Source organism: Sceloporus occidentalis, unplaced genomic scaffold (assembly GCF_023333645.1).
Source record: "Sceloporus occidentalis isolate IW3139 unplaced genomic scaffold, rSceOcc1.0.p SCAF_5, whole genome shotgun sequence".
NCBI classification, from domain to species: Eukaryota; Metazoa; Chordata; class Lepidosauria; order Squamata; family Phrynosomatidae; genus Sceloporus; species Sceloporus occidentalis.
The window spans coordinates 36,183,236-36,209,097 of NW_028316985.1; the positions used below are offsets into that span (position 1 = coordinate 36,183,236).

The window sequence follows — 25,862 nt, forward strand, 5'->3', positions numbered from 1 at the left end:
TATTTCATGAAATGTTATGCTGTGATAAAACTGTTCATCTTTAAAGTACTACAGCACTCCTTGGTGTTTTTACTACTAAATAGAAACGTATCACTTCCATGTATCTCGGGTTTGAGAGCATAGCTTCCAGATCAATCAGTTTGTCTTCTAGACAGGGCAGGTCTGTAACACTGTTGATATTAACCAAGGATTGCTATTATGTGCCTTCATTTTCTACAGCTATTCCTTAGTTCTGAAGTCACGCCACCATTCTTTTTGTCCTGTGGCTGCTTTTAGTATCAAAATTCACAGTTCGTCTTTCACATGTCTGTAAATTTTATTAAAAATATTATTGTAGGTTAAAGTAGTTGATTAACTCCCTCCTGTGTATTTACGCTGGAAGTGGACAGGAGAAAGGCATTTGTACCACTGGCCAGTGACTTGTTTTTTAAATTAACCTAAAAGTATTGCTTAATTATTTTTGAAAATCCAGGAAGCAAATAATTGCTTTTAAAATGTGAGTTGTATTTGTAAAGATCTACATGGGCATTGTTGGAATTATAACTGTAGCTAATTGCCTTTTAGAAGTAACTTTCCAGGTTCTGATGAAGAAGTCTATTTGTTTTGTTGTGTGCCTTCATTGTTTGTGATTTGTGGCAACCCTAAGGCAACCGTATCATGGGTTTTCTTGACAAGATTTTTTAAGAGAGGAGTTTTCCTTTGCCTTCCTCTAAAGCTGAGAGAATGTGACTTACTCAAGGTCATGGCTGAGCAGGGATTTGGACCCTGGTCTCCAAAGTCACAGTTCAGCGCTCAAACCACTACACTATGCTGTCTCAAGAAGTATTTACTTTAAAATTATGAATCATAGGGATTGTGGAGAGATAGCGTTGGAGGATAGGATGGGATTATTTTCTAGATTAAACTTTCTCAAAATAAATTAACAGGCTTCAAACATTTCCATACAAGAGGCAAAGTTTGGCACACGGTTATTATTTTATAAAGATATTTATACCATGATTCAAAGAAAAGCTGGCTCAAGTGAGACATGCTGCATGCATTAAATTATCTTACTGGCTCTATGTTCAGATATTTTCACAGAGAGGAGTTTGCCCTCCATTTTAACAGTGGTTTAGCTTTCTAATCCCTTCATATATTTGCTTAAATAATATAATTATTAATCACCAGGGAGCTGGTTCTTTGCACATGAGAAGATAGAATTCTACTGACTTCCTAATAAAGATGAGGTTGGGCAGTAGAATGAAAGCCTTCTCATTCCTTTATAGTCAATTCTGAGCACATTTCATACTTGACTGAGAGGTAACAAAGAAGGGCAGAAAGACATTTTCAAAGTGTGACCTATAGCACAGGTTGTCTTTGTAACTAAATTAACGGTCTCTGATTATTTCTGTATCTTCCTAGGTTGTTTGTGGCTTAACAATTACTTATTTATTATCGTGCATCTTAAAATATATGTTTCACATTATATTGCTAATGCATATCAGAAGCATTTCAAACATCATCAGTTACAGAAGCATGGATTTAGTTGTTTCACTATTCAATAAAGGGTCCTCAGTTCTCCATGTTCCCAGTTCTCTATCATGTCCATGTTTGTTTTCCTTCATTAACTCATCAATAACCTGTTAGCTTAACTAGAAAACAGTTTTTTTCAAGTGCATACCAAATGAAGTTGAAAAATCGAACTGATTTTTTTTAAAAAATCTGTTGCTTAACTTGGTAGCCTCAACAGATTTTCTTAAATCTTCCTTATTACCATTTGAATGTGAATATGTGCTTTTACATGTGAACTGACATTCCTATGTATGCATCTTTGTGTATGTCTGTGTGTAAAACTACTTCATATTATCCCCTACTCCCTATTTATATGGCCAGCCTTTTCCTGCTGTTTGTGATTTTTTTATGAGCCATCCATGTCACAATATTTTTCAATATTTTGAGAATTTCAAGATTTTTATTATCTATGCAAAATCCCATCTGGCTTTCTCTCCCTGATCTCTGGTGAGCAGGTTGGTGTTGGTGACACTACATCAATGGACCTGTCTGCACAGGCGAAATAAACCAGTCTTCCCGCATCCTCTTGGCAGGGAGACTAGGTGACACAGGGCCCAAATCTGGTACAAACAGTCCAGACAACATCCAGGCTGTTCAGCACCAAACTGCTCCAAATGTGAGCAAAAGGTGAAGCTGGGGAGGAGAAGGAGGTGGAGATGGCTGAAATAAAAAGGTTTGCAGAGGGAAACACAACACCTTTTCTGGTTTTTATCTCATTGCATTTGAAAATTTCTCCCTCTGACAAGCACTTGGGTAAAAGGTTTTGACACACACTCTTTTTATTATTTTGGTCTGGAGCACAACTGAGTGACAGATCACAGAGAGCAGTATTTCAGTTAGATGCACAGAAGGGTAAGGCTGGGACCTAACTCTGAGTAGGAAGAGCTGATTCAGCAGCTAGAACAAACTTTGAAATTTAATAATGCATGAAGTAAATTAGATGCTGACAGCCCTCAAGCTCAGAATCTTCTGTATGTAATTATGTACTGTTGAACTTACAAAATGTCTTATTTTTGGAGATGACTTCAGGCACATTATAATTAAGCATTTCACATTGTGTGCTTTATCTTCACAGTGTTTGATCCTCTTTGTCTTATTCATCTTCACAGCGCTCCTGTGCAATGGGTTGCTGTTGCCCATTTTACAGACATGAAAATTAAAGCTGAGGAAGAAATGAATTGTCAAAGTGAATGCAAGACTATTTGAGTTACATTTGACTTATTCTTTAGCAATGGAAACATTCCATAGCCCCATTTCTGTTCTCATTCATTAGTAACAAACACCAGAGGATCAGCCAGGTTAACCACTGCAACAATAAGAAAATCATCTGACAGATTTACCATAACATAGGTTTTCATGGTCCAGAAGCTACTTTACATGATATGTCAAATATATCCAAAGTATAAAAGGAAGCAAAAAATAAGAGGAATTTTGTCTATTCTAGAAAGTGAAGATAAATGAAATCAATACTGAAGATAGTTGTCATAGTAATATTCATAGCACAATTTAAAATAGTGCAGTGAAATGGCACAGAAAAATTAATTATTACAAATGAGGACAATTTCTTTTTGTAATAAGTCAGCTATTTCTTGTACGTGCTGATACTGAATTCCTTTTGTTAAGGAATTCCTATTTGGCAGCCTCATGATGAAGATTTTGTCTGAAACCTTTTAGTTAGAACATGGCAGCTTTAGAGAGCCAATGTGGTGTAGTAGTTTGAGCATTGGACTATGAACCTGGAGACCAGAGTTTGAATCCCCATTTGGCCATGGAAGTCCATTGGATGACCTTTGGCAAGTCATTCACTCTGGGCCTCAGAGAAAGGCAATGCCAAATGCCCTCTGAACAAAACATGCCAAGAAAACCCCATGATAGGGTCACCATAAGTCAGAAACAACTTGAATACACATGACAAGAAATGGCAGCTTTAAAAAAAATTGGGGAGATGACTTCCCTACCCACTGTTTTATGAGAGTTACTAAGTTTAATATCCAGGTTGTGGCCATGTTTCCTTGTACGTAATCCAGCTGATTGACTTATGTACTTGGTGGTATGTCTAGCATTGGTCTGTCCCATGATAATGTTTCCCAGGGAGGGAGCTAGTAGCAAGGGATGTTGTAAGGGTTTGTTCCTGGATTTCTAGGTTTACTAGATCACCTGTTGTTGGTTTTGATGAGGAGCTTTTTCAAACTTACTGTGCCCAAGATTAGACATGTATTGGTCCCAGCCTTCACTAGTAGAATACAGTGATATATTCAAATCCTTTAGTCCAAGTCTCAAGTCTCTACTTTCAAATCTCAAGTCAAGTCTCAAATCCTTGCAAGATACTTTCTTTTTTTTAAAAAAATTATTGATTATTTACATAATTATACACATACAATATCATAATATTGTATTACAATAAATTTCTTTCTTCATTTTTTTAATTTCTTCTTTCTTGTCTCGCGCTTCCTGCTTCCAAATGTCCTTTTTGCGTTACTTGTTTTCTTTGAACTTCTTGTTTCTCCCTCATAGAAAATACATACATTCATTCATATATATATATATATATATATATATATATATATATATATATATAGTCTCTGTTCTTACTATACCTAGAATATAATTCTTGACAAGATACTTTCAAGTCAAGTCTCAAGTCTGGGATCTAACTTTTAACAGAAAAACCAGGGATGGAGTGCATTTCATGGAGAGAACAGCATGTGCATTAGGCAATGGAGTTTAGGCAGGGATTGAGGTCTGCTTGACAACCCGTACCTGCTACACATCAGAGGAGCCTCCTAAAGCTTTTCAAAATCTCTACCTCAAGCCCGTTGCCTAACACATTTGCTGTTCACTTCCAAGAAATGTGCCCTACACTTTGGGGACAGGTCTTGCCAGCTGCTCAAACTGAATGGTACCAGCAAGTCACTCACTAAAAATATACAAGTTTTAAGTCAAGTCATGTTAATGTTTCATTTTTGCCAAGTAACATCCAAGTCAAGTCATTGAAGTGACTTGAGTCCAACTTAAGTCCAAGTCAATTGACTACATCACTGGTAGAATATCAGCAGAGACTTTCTTAGATCTTATCAAGAAAATCAAGATCCTGATTTTTTTAACCTATTTGCTGTTGTCTTTTGCCAACAATTTTTGATGTAGATGCCCCCAAAACTCCAAGGTGTTTCAATGTCAGTTGTTTTTTGTGGGTTTTTCGGGCTATGTGGCCATGTTCCAGAAAAGTTTCTTCCTGATGTTTTGCCAGCATCTGTGGCTGGCATCTTCAGAGAATGTTTGCCTGGAAAGGAGTTGGGTATGTATATACAGTGTGACCTGAGAAGGCAGGAGTGATTTTGAATGTATATTGGTTTTGTTGCTAATGGCAGGCCTCAGGGTGGGAGGGTCTGCAAACGAGGATTAATGTCTGCTTGACGGTGCTCATTGTCTGCTGATTTCTCATTTGATTTGTTGAGTCTTTGTCTTGCTATCTTTCAGGATTGGTAGCCAAACCTTGTTTACTTTAAGGGTTTCCTCTTTTCTCTTGAAACTGTCCAGGTATTTGTGGATTTCAGTGGCTTCGTCAGGAAGAAACTTTTCTGGAACATGGACACATAGCCCAAAAAACCCACAAAAAACTATGGATGCCAGCCATGAAAGCCTTCGACTTTCAATGTCAGTTCTTTTGCAGATTGCACATGGTCACTCATAGTAGAGGGTATTTTTCTGTGGAACTGTAAACTCTACTGCTGTTTTTCCTTATCTACAAATAAATGGCAAGATAAGAGCTTTTGATTTATATCAGATTGATTTCCTTGCTCGGCACTTGCCTCAAAATGGCCACTGGCCTGTAAACAGTCCTGAAAGCTGAACCATGTTATCCTCCGGCCTCTGGTGTTATCATGGGATAAGATCATGAGTAAACAAAGCTCCTTTTATGTTGTCCTAAGAATCAGAAAAAGGAAGTATTATGTGTTCAGTGCTTGGCTTTACTTCAACAGCAGTGTCTGCAAGATTTCAGGAGAGGATGGTAGGTTCTTTTATACACCATGAGGGCAGACTGTAGGAATAAAGATTCTGCTGTGAACCCTGATGTTAGTAGAGAGGAATGAGGCTAGAGACAGGGTGCAAGCATACTCCATATGCAGAGGTATAGTTCACATGTACATGTTCACCACTTAATGAATGTTAAGTAGCAATTTCCATATATGATTAGGCCATCCTAGATATGATCATTCTTATATCCTTCTATCACCTTGAATCAGGCAGGATGAATTACAACGAATGGGCCATATATGGTCCCCAAACCTCCACATCTTAATTTTAGGGAAATGGGGCAAAGTGGCTGGTTACACTTTCATTACAGCATGATTGACCAGGGCGAATTACACACCACCATTTGGTACGTATTCTATACGTACTATGGTTAGGAAGGGGCGGTGCTTCCGCAACCCCCTAACCCTAGTACGTATAGAATACGTACAAGATGGCGGCGCCCTGTTCATACGGGCGCCGCCATCTTTACGTATCGGACGCTGTGCGTCCGGACGTCGCGTGGCGTCTATGACGTCGCGAGTCCGCCCCAGGCGCCTCGCGACGTCATAGAGGCGCCGCAAAAAGAAGCTCCAAAATGGAGCTTCTTTTTTGCTCCACGCGGGAGCCGCGCGGTGTGGCTACTGCAGCTACCTCATGGAGTAAATGGCACCGGCGGGAGACCGCCGCAAAGCGGCGGTCTATAACCCGCCCATGTTGACCTATTTTTATACACACACATCCACATACAGTGGGGCCCTTCCCTTACACAGGGGATCCATTTTGGATTCCCCTGCATAAGAAGAATTCCACATATGCTCACGCCCCATTGAAAACAATGGGGCATTGTGTTGTGGCGGCGCGCGCTGCACACACCACAGTCACATACACCATATATGTTACTGTTGTGTGGTTTCAGTGGAAGCTTGAAACTACGTATAGTGCGCCCGTGTACTGTACTTTCCAACTGCCCTGGTTCGGCATGGACAGTTTCAGTTAATCCCATTTCCCACTTTTCCAGCTGCTTTTAAAATATAGAATCATAGAATCATAGAGCTGGAAGAGACTGCACGGGCCATCCAGTCCAACCCCCTGCCATGCAGGAAATCCAGATCAAAGCATCCCCAACAGATGGCCATCCAGCCTCCGTTTGAAGACCTCCAAGGAGAGAGACTCCACTACACTCCACTACACTCCACTGTCGAACAGCCCTTACTGTCAGGACGTTCCTCCTAATGTTGAGGTGGAATCTCTTTTCCTGCAGCTTGCATCCATTGCTCTGGGTCCTAGTCTCTGGAGCAGCAGAAAACAAGCTTGCTCCCTCCTCAATATGACATCCCTTCAAATATTTAAACAGGGCTATCATATCACCTTTTAACCTTCTTTTCTCCAGGCTAAACATACCCAGCTCCCTAAGGTGTTCTTCATACGGCATGGTTTCCAGACCCTTCACCATTTTTGTCGCCCTCCTTTGGACACACTCCAGTTTCTCAATGTCCTTTTTGAATTGTGGCACCCAGAACTGGACACAATATTCTAGGTGGGGCCTGACCAAAGCAGAATACAGTGGCACTATTACTTCTCTTGATCTAGACACTATACTTCTATTGATTCAGCCTAAAATCACATTGGCCTTTTTAGCTGCCGCATTGCACTGTTGGCTCATGTTCAACTTGTGGTCTACTTGGACTCCTAGATCCCTTTCATATGTTGTCTCCTTAAGCCAGGTGTCCCCCATCCTATACCTGTGCATTTCATTTTTTCACCCTAAGTACAGTACCTTACATTTCTCCCTGTTGAAGTTCATTTTGTTAGCTGTGGCCCAGCTTTCTAGTCTATTCAGGTCATTTTGAATCTTGATCCTGTCCTCTGGAGTATTAGCTATTCCTCCTAATTTGGTGTCATCTGCAAATTTGATAAGTATTCCCCCAATTTTTTCCTCCAAGTCATTGATAAAGATGTTGAACAGTACTGGGCCCAGGACAGAGCCCTGTGGGACCCCACTGGTCACTTCTCTCCAGGATGAAAAGGTGCCATTGTTGAGCACCCTTTGGGTTCGTTCAGTCAACCAATTACAAATCCACGTAACAGTTGCCTTGTCTAGCCCACATTTGACAAGCTTGTTTGCAAGAATGTCATGGGGAACTTTGTCAAAGGCCTTACTGAAATCAAGATATATTATATCCTAGATCCTCTTTCTCCTTTTCCCACTTTCAAATTAATTTTGAAAAATGTTTGAAGGTTTGAAAGGTTTAGAGAAAACAAGTTTTTGGATTAAATTTTAGGAAGCATAGGGGACGCCAAAGGAACATACACACACACACACACTATTTCTACAATGTAGATCGACTCATAGCCAGGTATTGTTACCACAAGCTCTACCTGGAGATACTAACCACTAAATTTTGAACTTCTCCTGCAAGATGGTTTGGTTCTCGTTCTTCATTAGATGGTGATCAATAGATGTGCCCTTATATGTTTAGGCATTCTAGGAAAATATCCAGGTTTGTCCATCTTCTCTCTGTTGCAAGGTATATTTTGTGGCTAAGTCAACTTTGTTGTACCTGTTTGTCTTGAAGTTTATGCCAGATTCGGGTGACTCTGTCCTAAGGCTTTCTTTAAAAGATAAATTCACAGGTTTGTCATTACCTTCCTCTTCAGCTGAGAGTTATAGTTTGCCCAAGTTTACCCAGTAGGTTTTGATGGCTGAGTGGAGATTTGAACCTTGGACTCCCAAAGTCCCAGTCCAACATTCAAAGTATACCATACAAAAAAGAAAGCAATTGCTGTGAGCAGAAGCAAACCTCCTTGAGAACCCTGGCAAGATAGAGCTAAATAATTTCCCAACTTCTTAATAAATAGACACACTCAGAGTATCAGTTATATGAAACACTGAAATGAATACTTTCAGTGTGCCATAGATAAACAAAGAAAGGCATTTTCATAGAACAGAATCATAGAGTTGGAAGAGACCGCAAGGGCCATCCAGTCCAATCCTCTACCATGCATCCCTGACAGATGGCCATCCAGCCTCTGTTTAAAGACTTCCAAAGAAGGAGACTCCACTACCCTCTGGGGGAGTGTGTTCCACTGTCTTAACAGCTCTTACTATCACCAAGTTCCTCCTAATGTTGAGGTGGAATCTCTTTTCTTGTAGTTTGCATCCATTGGATGAATTTTGTATAAATAGAGTCTAATGTGCCACAAAAGAGAAAGGCAAACATCATCTTTAAATCAGTCCACGTCATTCACTGGTTAAAATATCCCTTGCAATATTTCAGAGAATCAGATGCCATTTAATGTAGGGGAAAGGGGTCTTCTTGCCTAACCCTCACACTGAACCCATTTATTGATTGCAAAAATCCCTTGAATGCTTCATCTAATTCAAGGGAGGAACATAAATTGTTTATGAGAGTACTATAAGCCCTGGAAATTTTTCCACAGGTGACCGCTCTGAATTTTAATATGATTCATGTATTAATTGATTAATTATACCAATTAATTCTGTCAGCTGTAATCCCTTTTGCTATGAATGTTCCGGAGCAGGGCTTGGAAGATTTCGGGTTTGTTTTTGATCCCTTTTTCTGCAATGTTATGCTTCTTGTCTTGCTTCTCTGGGGAGGGGCCAGCAATAACCAAAGTGCCTGCTATGAAAAAAACAGAGCAGCTGACCAGGAGCTTCATGGCCAGTCATATGCCTAGCATGGAAGGGTGCTATCTGATGCTAATTGGGGATGATGAGAGTTGTAGTCCAACACTTTGGGACAACAATTTTGGGAAAGTCTGGATATATGTTGTCTGGCAGCAGCTCTTCAAAGTATAAAATAGGGAGCTCCACCTCTCTTTGGAGCTGATTGAGGTCATACATTGGGACATTTTTTTCTGTTGATGAACAGTAGCCATTTTTCAGTATCTAGACTAACTGTTCAGTAATAAACAAACTTGCTCCTACCTCCCAGGCTTCAACCAAAGAATATAACATCATTGAGGTTACTGGCAGGCACTCAGGTGCTTGACTATTTCAAAAATTAAATAGTTCACTATTAAATTTAATGATGTTTTGCATTGACTCATGATGCTTCCCTTTCACATCTCATTTCAGGGGGGAAAAGTCGTGTTTATTTTCCTCTCATTTTAAACACATTTGCTTGGCAAGTGATGTCGATGTCAAAAGAATGTGCACCCCACTGTGAATGTTTTGGATCCACAGTGTTCTGAAAAGTAAAAAGGTTATTCATATTCACTTCTTAACTAAGGTCGAAAAGGAAAGAAACAAAATGTTTCCTTGCGACAGCTCTCAGCCGACCAAAGGTGGGAAGGCATGGCTAGGTCATTGCTATTGCCACTCTTTGCCCTCAGCAGTGGCATGCGCCCTGCCATTTCTCAGAACCATCCTGCTTTAAAGGTTATTCAGGAAAAATTCCTGCTGCTTAGGCAGCAAGGTTTTGTAAAAACCCAGACAATCCATTTATCTGTGCTTCCCCTTAATTGGGGTACAACAGGGCAAGCCTGCAATAGACACACAATTGTACCTGGAGTGAGACTTTGACCTCATTGAAGCCAGCAGAGGTTTTGTTATTGACTTCCACTGAGGAAACATAGCACTGGAGTCAAATCTCCACAAGGGAGATGCGTGAGTCATTCACTTACCCTCTCATGGGGCTTTCTCATGACAGCTAAAATCACTTAAAGATGCAATCCTAGGCATACACTTACTTGAGCTTCCTGACTTACTCCTGATCACATACCATTATGCTACATGGACATTTTTATACATGATGCTTAAACTTACTCTTCCCTCAATTTATTGGGGATAGAATTCAAAGACATAGCCATATCAGTCTGGCAAATCAATATGCAATGGGACCTTGTAGCAACTTTGAGACTAACTGAAAAAAGCTGGTACTGGAGTTTATCACACGGGGGACAATTGGAAGTATAAATGGTGATTAACCCATTATTATTGCACAATTGTGCTAATGGTTTTCACATGACATCATGTTCAAAGTGATATCTCATGAATAACCCGTTATTATTGCACAATTGCACTAATGGTTTTCTCACTATTTCGAGGTGAATCATGATTAAAGTGCCATTAACCTGTGAGTAACCAGGCAAGAAACAGCAGCAATTCATTCATGGGATTTTCCCATTAATGACTTTTTGCTGTTTATTGCCTGGTTATTCACAGTATAATGTGTTAATCTCATTTTAATTGTGTTTTAATGTCAGTTGCACAATTTTCTCAGGTTAAGCACTGTTTAAAGTCCCAATTTCCCCCTGTATTATCAACTCTGTTCCACTCCTTCTTTCTTACAGTTAGTCTCAAAGGTGCTACAAGTTCCCATACATTCACTGGAGATGTGAATGCAAAACAACAGAAATGAGTGTTGTTCAACATCTTCCTCAGATGACAGAATAGAGGGTGTACCAAATTTGAAGATGACATCAAATTAGGAGAGGGAGCTAATACCTCAGATAATAGAATCAGGATTCAAAATTTTAAAAGATTAGAGAGCTGGGCAACAAGTAACAAAATTAATTTCAACAAGGATAAATATAAGGTGAGAGCCAGCATGGTATAGTGGTTTGAGCATTGGACTATGACTCTGGACACCAGGGTTCCATTACGAGCTTAGCATAAAACCCACTCAGCCATAAAGCCCACCTTGGGCAAGTCACATCCTCTCAGCCTCAAGGGAAGGCATGGCAAATTTCCTCTGAACAAATCTTGCCATAACAACCCCAACACTTTTGGATCACTAGAAATTGGAAATGACTTAAATGTAAATGCACACAACAACAACGGTAGCTGTGGCTTCCCCGATTTGGAATTATATCATTAAGCCAGTGCCTTAACCTGGCTACAAGACTGGATAAGGCTCAGTAATAAAATACGTCTAGACTTGGTGGGTTTTAATCTCTGTTATGGATGGCATGTGTACTTATGGTACGACAAAGCAAAAACCCATTGAGATTTTGAGCACCATATATTGAGAAGAGCCTTATTAAGTGTCTGGATTAAGAGCAAAACAGCTTTCTATCAAGGTATTCCAGGGTGGGTGTCACTACAGGAAGCACTATTAAGTAGATATAAGTCAACCAAAATATGGTTGAGATATAAAGACATTATAAAACCGGGGTCGCAAGATAGAAATCCAGAATGAAAAGAAATAAAGACATTCAAACTCTGGAACAAAAAACTTTGGTTCCTGTATTATCAACTACAGGAAATATTCAAATCTGACCAAAAAACCCAAGGTTTTTATAGTAAAAAAAAAAAATGAGATCGATGAAGTAATGTTTGAAAATAAACCAAAGCAGATGGCCAAACTATATAGAGTACTTCTAGAAAGGAAACTTGGTGGATCTACATGTTTTACATTTTCCTTTGAGAGTATTATGTGTATGATCCTGTGTCTTCTAACATATCTCCACAGGTTTTGCTTCTAAAGTACTGTAGTGGAAGGGTAGATGTGCCAGAAAACGTTATATACACTTTTGCATTATTTAATAGTGCTTTACATATTTTCCTCTCTGCTTGACAAATTAATTCCATTCTTTTTCAAATTTACTCTATTTTGGTAATATTTCTTTTATTACTTTGCCTGCTTCAGTTGGCTGTTGTTATTTCAAAACAATACCTGGTTTGCTTTCATTGTTTTGTAAAACATACTTGCCAGTAGGTAAAATTAAGAACTACGTGCCTACCAATGTTGAACACTTCACTTTAAACATAGCTCTGGGGTACCTGCATCCATGTAAACAAATTTAATATATACATCATACACAACACAACACAATTTCAGTAAGAGAATCTGCTTGGTGGCACTGCAATCAGTATCAGGCTCATGTTTCTCTGATTTTTCCAGGAACACAGTTCAAAATCTCACTTCTAATAATTTATACTGTGATTGGCATCTTTACTCTTTCTTTCTTTTCATTCCTGGGGTGAGGAATGAAGCATTTTATAACCACTGGCTATTTGGCTTATAGCAAGCCCCTTATCCCTAATGACAATCAAAACAGGTAAATGCCAAGAAAGAGGGTTCAGCGGAATTTATTGTCTTGTTCCTGAGAGCTTATCAGTGCTTCCCTTTCAGCTCATCTCTATTGTAGTAGGTCCAGATTATGAAGGAGGAACTGCATTTTTATATTTTACCATAGGATTATGGTGCCTGTTAAAGCACATGGAGCATTCATACTCAGTTCAAAGAGCCCCTGAAGGAGATCCACACTCTGATCAGCAGCCTCATACTGTCACCAGAATCCCTTCACACAGATGGAGCCTAAGATATGCATTGCTGAATGACAGTTGTTTCCTTGGTCTCTCTAGTCTCAGCAGTAGAGGCCTGACATATTATTAACATGCATGGAGTGGTGCTATCTTTCTACTACTTCTCTAGCAGCAATGTCTCAGGGTAGGCTGATGAAGAAGAAATGACAGACAGAAGGGATTTTGTGGCATTCTGCTGGTGTGAACTGCTTCAGTTCCTGAAACCTTCATTTCCCCTGTTGGTTTGAAACATCTCTCTCACTTTCTGATTCTCTCTCTCTCTCTCTCTCTCTCTCTCCATTTTCAGGATGGTAGAATATTCTCTGGATCTCCAAAATATCAACTTGTCTGCAATCCGCACTGTACGGGTCCTGCGGCCTCTCAAAGCCATCAACCGTGTGCCTAGTAAGTCTGTCTTCCTTTCTTTCCGTTTCACACACACACACACACACACACACACACACACACTATTAATATTGGAATACATCTGTTTGCTGCCAGTGAACATGGCACCCAATCTTTGCTGGTGTCTCTTGCCCATTTTCACTGCTGTCCAGGGAATTGGTGACTTCCACAAAGTGATAAAATCCATTTCAAGCCAAAAATGTTATTTTCAACAGAAATTCTGGGCTAAAAGCAAGGGGCTTTCTGTGGGTATAGCTTTTGCCTACCATGGTACACTACAATGTGCCTGGCAAAATAATGTCTTCAACTGCCAATGTGAACAAGTATGATTCTTAATTAAGCCTGGCTTGATAAAATATTCAGAGGAAGGAACTTAGAATTTGAGTGTTCTCTGATGGTTCTGAGAGGTAAAGAGTGGCAAAGTCTGGTACAGCAATATAATCTTGGATTAAACAGGTTCATGCCCAGGACAGCAGTGCTATAGCAATGGGGTAATTTTCAGGACCTTGGACAGCATACTTCAGGACATAATGAGTACAACATCCCTCATAAAGGAGAGTTGTTCTTCCAACAAGAAGCTGCAGGTGACTGAGGCTTTGTCATGCTATGATTTCAATTGCTGGGGAGTTCAGCTGATAAGAACTCGAGTATGTGGGAGAGACATAGGCCTGTTACAGACAAGCCAAAATAAAGCTGCTTCGAGTCACTTTGGAGATATGGTATTTCAATGATGCATGTGTCCTAAGAGTCCAAAAGCCACACCAAAGCTGCACTCCAGTCCTTAGAACTGGCGCGTGGCTTTGGCCCGGCTTTTGGACTCTTGGGACGCATGCATCATTGAAATACCATACCTCCAAAGTGACTCGAAGCAGCTTTATTTTGGCTTGTCTGTAACAGGCCATAGTCAAAGGAAACCAAGATTGTTATAGAATAGTCAGGAAGATATATCTGGATAAGGGAGGACAGTAGATGCTGTTATCAGTCCTAGGTTAAACACCATTGATCACTTACAGAATGCCAGGGGTTATTTGTAAATAAAGCTGTGAGATCATCCTAGTGTTGTAATTCAATCTAGAGTTCAACCCATAATTAAGAGTCCAAGCCTCCAAAGAGAGAGTAGCTAGGAAGGGTGTTGTTTCCAACAAGCAACCAGAGTTCTTGTATAGCTTTATAATACCAAAGGCTCCCAGTCCCACATAGTGTCTCAGCTGTATTTAGTTCCAGCATTCTCAGATGGCCTTCCTTTAAGAAGATCTTGATTGTACGTTTCATGTAAGGTTGATGAAGACTCCTAAAAGGGACAGTACTTAAGGAAGCTATGTGACTCTTTCTGAGTTTCTACCTTCCTGAATGGCCCTGAAGATCTCACACTAATTTTATAGCCTAAATTTATCCCCTGAAGAGTAGAGGGACAAGACATGCTGTACAGGGATGAGCCTCATAATCTGATGGAATGGCTGTATCCTCAGGCCTGGAAGATGTATGGGGGATTGCTACCCCACTGAAGGAAGGCAACCAGCAACTCACTGCACTGAGTCTTCCTCTAGATGGCTCTAAAATCTGATCCTAGGAGCACAACAAAACTTACTCAGATTTCTGATATTCTTTATTCAGTTTTTTCCATTGTTTCCTCTCTTAAGCAGTTACAAAGCAGTAGTTTTCTGCTTTTTCAACCTCATAATCATAAACTGGTAACATTCAGATCAAAGAGATTAGCTGTAAGTAAACTGAGGGGTTAATAGGGTTAGATTTCCTTAGAACACAAATTGTACAGGTTGAGTCTCCCTTATCTGAAATGCAAATTGTTTAAAATCATAAAAGCAGAGAGTCAGATTATATACCACAAATTAGGAAAAATACAGATATAATAATAATAATACTTTATTTCTATACTGCTTTTCCATCTGATCAAAGCGGTTTACATAGTGATCATAAATAAGCATACAATTCAATAAAATTTTAAAATCTACATACATACAACAAGATAAAATCATCAATCTCAGAATCTATCAGTCAAATCCTAAAGTGAACTTCCATCGGGGAGTAACATTCTACAAAGAGTCAGGCAGATATGCCAACCGAAATAAATGAGTCTTCAAGGCCTTCTTAAAGGCATCCAAGGTGGAACAGACCTGAATTTCATCTGGAAGTTTATTCCAGAGGGTTGGAGCTGTCGACGTAAATGTCCTTTGGTGAATGTCCTTTGGTCAATCTCACCCTAGGGCACTCTAGCAAATATTTCCCTGTTGTTCGGAGAGTGCGGGGCGGATTGTGTGGGAAGAGGCTCTCCCTCAAGTAACTCGGGCCCAAGCCATGCAGGGCTTTATGGGTAATAACCAACACTTTGTATTGAGCCCGGAAGCTAATAGGCAGCCAATGAAGAGATCTTAATACCGGTGTTATATGGTCTGACCTGGAAGTTCCAGTGACCAATCTGGCTGCAGCGTTTTGTACTAGCTGAAGCTTCCGAACCTGGTACAAAGGCAGTCCTATGTAGAGCGCATTACAGAAATCTAAGAGAGGTTACCAGTGCGTATACTACAGTTTCAAGGTCCTTTCAGTCCAGACAGGGACGCAGTTGGCATATCAGCTGAAGCTGGCACCAAGCACTCCTGGCCATCGCATCCACCTGTGATGACAACTGTAGAGACGAATCCAAGAGTACTCCCAAACTGCGAACTTTGTCCTTTAGGGGAAGTGTGACCCTGTCCAGGACTGGATGGCAAATTTCTCTGCCTGGACTTGGGGCACCTATCATTCTCTGGATTCAGCTTGAGGTTGTTTTCCTTCATCCAGCCCATTACTGACTCCAGACAGGCATCCAGAGGAGAGGTGCCTTCCTTGGTCACTGTATCAGTCAGAGACATGGAGAGATAGATCTGGGTGTCATTAGCGTACTGATAAACACCGTACTCCATGTTTCTGGATGATCTGTCCCAGCGGCTTCATGTAAATGTTAAATAGCATGGGGGACAGAATGGCGCCCCGAGGGACGCCAGATGTCAGCTCTCTTTTATGAGATCAACAGTCCCCCAGCCTCACCATCTGGAACCTTCCCGAGAGATAGGACCAGAACCACTGGAGCGCAGTGCCCCCGATACCCAAGTCCCTCAGGCATTCCAGAAGGATACCATGGTCGATGGTATCCAAGAGCACCAACAGTCACACTTCCCCTGTCGATGCCCAGATGGAGAGCATCAACTAAGGCGACCATAGCAGTCTCAACTCCATATCCCGTCTGAAAGCCAGTTTGAAATAGGTCCAAGGCGGCTTGGAGTTGGAAGGCGACTGCCCTCTCGATCACCTTGCCCAAAAATGGTAAAAGAGAAACTGGTCTATAATTGTTCATCAAGGGAGGGTTTCTTTAAAATTGGTTTTACTATTGCCTGTTTTAAGGCAGCTGGAAATATAGCCTCCCGAAGAGATGCATGTATAAGATGTAATGGTGTTTTTATTGCATCTCCTCCCTGAACAGTCAACCAAGAAGGGCAAGGGTTGAGAGGGCACGTCGTCTTCCTTACACTTCCAAGGAGCTTGTCCACGTCCTCGGTTTTACAAACTCAAAGCGATCCAGTATAACCTTGTTTCCAGAGTCACTGGACACCTCTCTTATTGATTCTGTCAAAAAACCGGCATCAAGATTAGCCCTTATCTGAGAGATTTTATCGGCAAAGAAGTCATTAAAAGCGTCACAGCAGGCTGTAGTTGGATCTAGTAAAGGGTTCAGGGTGGTCGGTACTTGTGTTAATTCCCTGACCACCCTGAACAGCTCTGCTGGACGGAACTCTGCCGATGCAATCCGTGCAGCACAGAATGAATAATTCCAGGAAGCTATAAAAATGCCTTTAAGAAAATATACAGAGTGGGTGAGGGGGAAAAAAGAGTCTAGTGGCAGCTTTAACAGTAATTTATTTCAACACAAAGCTTCTGTAAACGAGAGTCCACCTTTTCCCATCTGTAAAGTGAACTAAGACTAAATTGGTTAGTGTAAAGGTGACAGAATATTCCTTTCAACCTCTTCCTTTTCAATTTTTTTATTGTAACATGGCTATCTCTTTGAAGACTGCTTTTAAAAATGAAAAACCTATCTAGATGGGAGAAGGAAGTCAGTAATTTGGTAAAGAAAACATTCAGTGATATATACAGAGTGGGTGAAGGGGGATATAGCACCGTACAATAATATCCAAAATCCACAAAATATCAGCCAGCCAAAATGCACAAAATACATGATTCAAGCTTTTGGAGCTCCAGTGGAAATTTTGTGCATTTTGGTTGTTCGAATAAAGGTATCACTGTTTTGTTGATTTTGGATGTTATTGTACTTCATTCAAGAAAAGGAAATAGACCATACAAGTTAACAGGAAGTTCTCATCATAGTGGGAAGTAATCTATTGGACCCTAAGAATCTTTACTGGATGGGGATGGTGCTGTTTACATACCCTGTAACATTTCACAAATGAAAACTGGGAAACTGGTGTTTAAGCAACATCGGAGCATGGTCAAGAGACAGCAACTGTTATTTTATTTATTTATTTAATGTACTGTATATCCTATCTTTCTCCCAAATGGGACTCAAAGGGTGTATCCACCCTGCAGACTAAAAGCAGTTTGACACCACTTTAACTGCCTTGAATATGTCCTACAGAATCCTGGGATTTGTAATTGGATAGGTATTCAGCCTGGGCTGTTGGAAAGCTCTGGTCCCTCACCAAACTACAATTCTATAGGATAGAGCCATGGCAGTTAAAGTGGTGTCAAACTGCTTTAATTCTGCAGTATGGATACACCCAAAGTTATAAACGAGGAAGAACACACAAGCAAGAAGAACCTACAGCACTTTGCTTTTCCTGAATAGGGAAGGGCAATACCATCACTCCCATTGAGTGGACTGGGGATTAAGAGGTTGGAATGGATCACCCTTGTGGTCTTTTTCAACTCTATGATTCTATAAGTGAAAACTACTTCTATACTTCGAACTCAGTTTGCAGCGATTGAAGTGAAGACAAAGGAGAAAAGTGGGAAGAGAGAAGAAAAACTGAGACAATTTAAAAGCAGATGAAAAAGTGGGACAACAGAGGATTAATCATGACTGTACTGGCTAAAGTGGGATAGTTTGAGGGTATATATACTGCATCTTCACAGTAGTCAGAGCCAGTTCTGGCAGAGCCAGCTTCCTCAAACAGCAGATTTGGGGGATTATGAAAATGTAGCAAATGGTTAGGTAAGTAATTTGTTACTGTTGCATCTGTATTGTCAGGGATGGGGAGGGTGCTTGTGGGATTTTCAGTAATTTTCCTGTAGCAAAATATCTTGGATTGGTTTGGGGTTCTATGCACCATTTGGGTTGATGACATAGGATTAATTGAGAGTGTCCCTGCCAAGTCAGAACAGTCTGAAAAGTATGTATTTAATGAATTTATAAATAATCCCTGTCTGGCAGTGGATTAATTTGGAACTAAAATTGGGATTTCAGTAGAACATTGCCCTGTGGATGAACTCCATTGCATACTGTTATCCCAGTGTGTTTTAATAAATAATGATGTTAGACAAGCATGCGTACACAACATTTATTGCCTATGTTGGAAATTTGCAATTGTTTTTCACCATTCTTCTTGGGACTACAGGTTGAGTCTCCCTTATCTGAAATGCTTGGAGCCAGAAGTGTTTGGGATTTTGGATCTTTTCACATTTTAGAATATTTGTGTATACATAATGAGATATCTTGGAGTTGGCATCCAAGGGTAAACATGACATTTCTTTCTTTTATGCCCACCCTATATACATAGACTGAATATAATTTTATGCATTGAGTCATATTATGCATAATATTTTAAATAATTTTGTGCATGAAACAAAGTTCGTGTACACTGAACCATCAGAAGACAAAGATGTCACTATCTCAGCCATCTATGTGGACAATTTTTGGCTTTTAGTATTTTTGAGTATTTTCGATTTTTGGAATTCTGGATAAGGGATATTCATTCTATATGATGTTAAGTCTTTTTTAAACAACAACAACAACAACAACAACAACAACAACAACAACAACTTAGAACTGTGCCCTGCATCACACTCCTCTTTGTAAGGTGTTGGTTCTAATCTACCATATCACAAGTCTGCTTTGAAATCCTGTTCTCAATATAATCTGTGATCAGAATCTCATTTTTAAAGGGTTTTATGAACAAAGAATATTATAACTTATATTCTTTTGCTGAATTCAGAAAATACCAGAACCCTGTGGAGGAGCCTAGGCCTGGTCAGATGAATTAAATGCCAAGGGTAAACACTCTCTCAGGAAGTCTAATTTACAAGCATTTGGTATGTGTACAGAAAGAGGTTTTGCATCTGCAAATTAGTGCCTTGGGCACAGAACTGAACAATTCCAACCTCTTGCCCTGTTTCCCTGAGTCTGCTGGTGGCACTTGGAGAAATTATATTGATTTGATTCTCTTTTATAATGGTGCGTGGATTGAGGAGGCTTTCCTTAATGCATCATTAATAACTGTCTTTCACAGCATCTGTTGTACTGCTTGTCAGTTTTCAGTTTTCACTATGGGCTCTCCAACTCCTTTCCCAACCTTTTTGCTCCTTGGGGAGGGTCCATACCGTAGTGACAGAGCACATGGTCAACTGGAAAAAGGCCCCAAGTTCTATCCCAGCCACATCATGTTAAAAGGATCAGGTATTAGGACATAAATACCCTTAAGACACCAGATCCCGTCTGATCTTGGAAGTTAAGCAGGGTCAGCCCTGGTTAGTACTTGAGTGGGAGACTGCCAATGAATACTAGGTTCTGTAAGCTGTATTTCAGAGGAAAGAACTGGCAAAGCCACCTCTGGTTCTTCCTTGCCTAATAAAACCCTATGAAATCTACAGGATCACCATAAGTGGACAGACAGCTTAAAGGCCCATATGCACACACAGCAAGCAACAGAAAAGAGATGACTCTAGAAAGCTGTTGTCAGCCAGCCAGAATTAGATCTGAGGCCAGGCACATGTTGTCCCTCAGGTTGTTTGGCAACCTTCAACCCCTCCTCCAAACCCCTTAGATTATGGTAGTTACTGATATACAGTATAACAAAAATGAACTGACAGCACTGGAAGCCTCCAGGAATTCATCTTTTAAATACACTGCAATGAGGAAGTATCTGTGTATTTGGCATTGACACCCCCCCCCCCGAACCAGAAGAGGATGTCTAGCTACTTATGACTTTATTTTTATATTATTATTGTTGTTGTTGTTGTTGTTGTTGTTGTTGTTGTTATTAGGGCATTTGGCAATAGGGACAATCCTTGTAGATCCCAGGGAAGAAAATTGCTCCCTGGCAGGCTTACCCAACTTGAGCTGCATGTACAAAGACACTGGGCTGATATTAAGTAGCTTCCCGTGTTGTTATGGCTCCTCCCATTTCATAGGAGCAACAAACCAAGCTTTATTTAGCATAAAACTCATCTGAACAAGTTTATTCTGAATACTGATCTTATCTTCCTAAAATGTCATGGCCAAACATGTCCCATGAAGCCCACTGGGTAGCTCTTTCTCAGCAGACTACAGATCCATAAAAAATTGTTTTGAATTCAGCTTTTCATTCAGTTGTGGCCTCACATTTATATGGTAACTCTCAGGGCTTGGAGTATTTATATTGGAAATTCTGGGAATTGTACTCTAAAAAAAGGGTTGTCTCCCAGATCTGTTTTCATCTTTTTTTGTTTTTGTTTTTGTTTGTTTTGGTAACTGTGTCATGTCAAATGTTTTACTGGAGATGAGCTATATTACATGAAGAGTTCACATGACTGCTAATGCTGTTATTTGATCAAAAGAGAAAACAAGATTTCTCAGACATTTAAAAACAAAAACATATTCATGTTGGTTATTAGTTAATTGCCCATTAGAATCTAACCCTTACAAAATGGCTATTTTATGAGTTATTCATACATTGTCAAGTAATCACATCATACAGACTAGGGGTCATACTTTCCTAGATCTTTTTCAGCAATCTCAGCTTTCTTTTGGGCAATCAAAATGGCAAATTATGATTGCTTTGACTTTTTCTTACTACATTGAATAATTGGGAAAATACTGTGATAATTTGTTTCTCCATTCTTTTCAGTTTACACAAATGCCACTAGAAGATACTAATTACACTGTAGTTCTGCCATATCTTTTTTACACAGCTCTCTCTTCCAAGAACTCATATGCCCTCTAGAAACTTTATCATCACAACAATTACATCAACCTGTATGCAGAAAATATTGTATACAGAACAGCCTTGGATGCAGAGGCAGGAGGAATGAAGATCAGAGGAAGGAACATAAACAACCTAAGATATGCAGATGACACAATACTACTAACAGAAACAAACAAAGACCTGAAGCAATTCCTTAAGAAGGTCAAGGAGGAAAGTACCAACATAGGCTTAATGCTGAAGATTAAGAATATAAAAATAATGACCAAAAAAGAATTCATTCATATCCCACCCAATTGTTCTCAGAGGGGCAGGATACAAATAAATTTTATTATTATTATTTATTAATGTGTTAATTGAAATAGTCAAAGAGTACCGATATCTTGGATCAAATACTGAGCAGAACAGAGACTGCAGTCAAGAAATCAGGAGACGACTAGGAATGGGAAGGGTAGCTCTGAAGGAACTAGAGAAGAACTTACAGTGTAAAGATATAATTCTGAACACTAAAGCGAGGATCATGCAACCCATTGTATTCCCCATCACCATGTATGGATGTGAGAGGTAGACAGTGAAGAAAGCTAATAGAAAGAAAATCAACATATTGGAGATGTGGTGCTGGAGAAGAGTGCTGAGAATACTGTGGATAGTCAAGAAGACAAGGAAATGGGTCCTAGAACCTAGAACTCTCCCTGGAAGCCAAGATGAGTAGACTGAGATTGTCATATTTTGGCCACATCATGGGAAGGCACGAATCATTAGAAAAGACAGCGATATTAGGAAAGGTAGACGGCAGTAGAAAGAGAGGAAGACCACATGCCAGAAGGTTAGACTCAGTCAGAGAGGCCACAGGCATGAGCCTACAGAATCTGAGCAGAGATTTTGAGGACAGTAGGTCTCAGAAATGTCAAATCCACAGAGTTGCCATGAATCTGTATCAACTTAAGGACAGTTAACAACAATAACAACAAACATTCAGCTTCCTCTTTTGTCCTCACTCTCACCTCTGCAGCTTTGTGTGCAAGATAAACAAATATCAGTCAAGCTCCACTAGGAATCTGAACCATTAGGATCTTGTGGGCCACAGTGTGAATGTGGATATGTTCTTTTTATAGAGCGGGTCTCACTGTATACGCAAACAATTATATAGTGTTTTTAATGTGTCAGGTTCAGGCCAGAGAAAAAGGCTTTAAAAAAAACAGAGGATAGGAAGGAGTAAGGAAGAAGAATATAGCAGAGACAAGATTAGTCCTCCTTACTACTTTAAAACACTGCCTTTCCTCTCTGCATCTTCAGGACTATGCAGAACTGTAGCTGCAGCACTGTCAGTGTACCACTGTGCTTATTAACTCCAATCAAATAATGTCAGCAGTGTTTGCATGACTGTGCATCACGCAGCAGTGGGTAATGAACTAGTAATTATTGGTAACTATTCCTGTGCAGGGTCATGTAGAAAGGCAGGGTGCCTTTGCATGCCAAAGGAGAAAAACACAGATTTGCACCCCACACCGAACAAGCAAACCTGCTTCCTCACTTGTTCAGGAGGTCACATTTCATTTATTTTTATATTCAATGTATTTTTTATCTTTCCCTTTCTCTAAAGGGATCCAGATGATATACGCAGTCTTGCCCACCCATTGTTTCTCTCTCATACAGCAGCTCTGTTAGGTGGGCTAGGTTGGAAGATGCTGATTGGCCTGAAGTCACATAGAGAGCTTAATGGATGACAGTGATTAGGTTTTCTTGTTCCCAGGAATAGGCCTCTCCTTATGTTGCAACATTATTGAGGGGTTTTTTTTTAATGTTCTTTCTGAAGTAACACAGCAAACTTTCCTCTTAGAACTCTCTTCAGCACTTGTATACATTTTTATATCCTCCTCCTGAATCCTTCATAAGAATGGTATTTTATTCATTAGTACCTGTGGCTAGAATAGAATGCTATTTTTATATCATCTACAATGCGTGCAGCTCAATCTCACAAATCCGACTGAGTTTGGCAGGGTTCGCTTCATCCACTCCACACACCTCAGATTGTTCAAAACATTCAGTATCATTTTCTGTCCTGATCTCATCATTAAGGGCTTTTAATCTATCTTTTAGATTCTTCTTATTTATCTTATTTCCCCTAAACACTGTTCAGAACAAAATTGACTGTGGCTGCATCCATACTGCAGAAATAATCCAGTTTGACACCAATTTAACTGCCATGGCTCAGTGATATGGAATTTTGGGAACTGTAGTTTTGTGGGGCATTTAGCCATAAGTTCCCAGAATTGTCTAACATTAAGCCATGGTAGTTAAAGTGGTGTCAAACTGGATTATTTCTGCAGTGTGGATGCAGTCTGTATGTGAGTTTTTCCAGCCACCAGTGGTAAGGCTGGCAAAATTGCCCTTGAGCTGATCATTTGTCCAGAAGCTTTCTTAATCCCCAGATTGCCTTATATGAACTTTCCTTTTGGGAGTAGGAACACATATCTCATTTAGCCAAAGAACATATCCATCGCCCTCAATGATACACAATAGCACCGTGACAATAGCAGAGTAATCAGAACATGAAATGCCACTTGGATTGATTTGCAAGAGGAAAAACCCAGTACGTACACTTTCCTAGACCTGTGAACCAGTCAATGAATGAAATTCATAGCAATGACCAAAGCTGGTGGTATGGAAGGAAGGTTAGTGATCTCCATTGAGCACTGAGAGAAGGGCAGGCCTCACTATGTATGAACTAGGTAGCCAGAGAGAGAATTTGTCCTTGCCACTCCACCAGTGAAGCCTACACAGAGGATAAACTGACTAGCTGGGTTGAGCACAAATCAATGAATGCAAATTAATGAATACCAGCCATCTGAAATACTTGCCACAGAGGAATATGAGGAACAGCCTCCTCTTCTCCTTTGTCATTCTGGACAAAAATATCTCACTCCATCCTTCACCTGAGGATCTGGATTTATATAAGTTTAAGATTGTGGCTTGTGAAATGCACACAATCCACAGTAATATTTGGGATGACAGCCAGGTTTTGTTTCAGCTCTTCTGCATACTAGGTTGCAAACTATTGATTTAGTCCCATATAACTAAAGTCTAAAATATTGACAGTTAAAAGTCAGACCTTCTGTACCACCTATTTATCTACATATCCCTTGCTTGGGTTTATACTGTCTTTCTGTGATGCTAGGGAGTGTCAGCATTTGGAACTGTCTAATACTGATAAATAGGGAATTGCTGAATTACACCAGGAACAATTTGTGGTGTTTTCTATGACACTGCTGCCTGTTTCAAAATCAAAAGCAATTTCCTCATATGGCTTTGTGAGACACTCTCAGCCATTCATTACCTCCCTTTCTGACAACACTTTAAGATTTATAGTGGATGTTTGCTTCCTTGGGGCTGCCTCACATGTTATTTTAAACACAGAGTTGTCCTCTTGGGAGACCATGCCTAAAGATGTGAGAAAATGTAATGTTGGAAAGGCAATAAATGTGTCTGTTGGGGGAGAACTTTTAGATATGTTGGGGAAGCTTCCCAGAGGAGTTCATATAGCTCATGCATCTTCATTCTGAAAGGCATTCAAGACCTGATATATCCTAGATGTTCAATTCCCCGGATGCCTAATAATTGGATACCAGTGGCATCTACAAATCTGAACATTTTTCCAGCTCTGCACAAGGACAGGCATTTCCATTTTCATGGTTAACTCCTGAGCATCTCCCCCCCCCCCCCACTGTCCACTGTGTGTATGTTGGTATGCTGAAATTACATGCTCACATGTCTTAAAAATGCACTCATAGTTAGTATAAACAACCTCAAAATGAGTTTCTAGCTGTAATATGCCTCCCTCCAAAAAAGGAATTGCAATGTGTAATGAATAGTTCAATTACAGTACATGGAAATCATGCTCCTAAAAATCTAATAATCATATCAGAACCTAGCATGTTGTTAAAACATGCCACATATTTGCCAGGCACTGCTAGGATGTGTGCATGGCTATCACATGTCAACAAACATTATGTAGTCTCACAGTGGCTTTATCCTGATAATACCTTTGCCTTTTTGTTACAAATCCATGTGTGAAGCAACAATTCAACAATTATTTGGCTTTAAAATTCCAATATTCATGGTACAGCATGGCCATGAATTACAAGTGCATGTGTGAAAATGTCCAGAGCCTAGATTTAAACAATGTTTCAAACAATGAAGAAAGCAGTGAATCACAATGACATGTATGGAACTATATTATTTCTATTAGCCACTGAATTATTGGCGAAACAATCTATTTTACATGACTAATAGAAAGCATTACTCAGTCAGTGTATGATCACAGCCATGACTGTTCTGAAGAAATATAAGGCTTCTTTGCATGGTTCTGTATCACAGAGAACCAAGAGATCTAAAGGGGAACCTAACATGGCTTTGCATGTGCTCCCCCCACT

At 40.0% G+C, this 25,862-nt stretch overlaps 1 protein-coding gene across 5 annotated transcripts in view; it reads left to right on the forward strand.

Moving 5' to 3' along the window:
• Positions 1-25,862, forward strand: part of LOC149311955 (voltage-dependent T-type calcium channel subunit alpha-1I-like) — a 199,199-nt gene that overhangs the window by 24,714 nt on the left and 148,623 nt on the right. For all 5 annotated transcript variants that reach the window (XR_016281523.1, XR_016281524.1, XM_089528234.1 and 2 more), the window contains exon 3: positions 13,146-13,243. Coding sequence is in view for 3 of the 5 variants with exons in the window: in XM_089528234.1 (XP_089384360.1) it covers positions 13,146-13,243 (98 nt within the window). In the remaining 2 variants the exon portion in view is untranslated. The remainder of the gene's footprint in view (positions 1-13,145; positions 13,244-25,862) is intronic.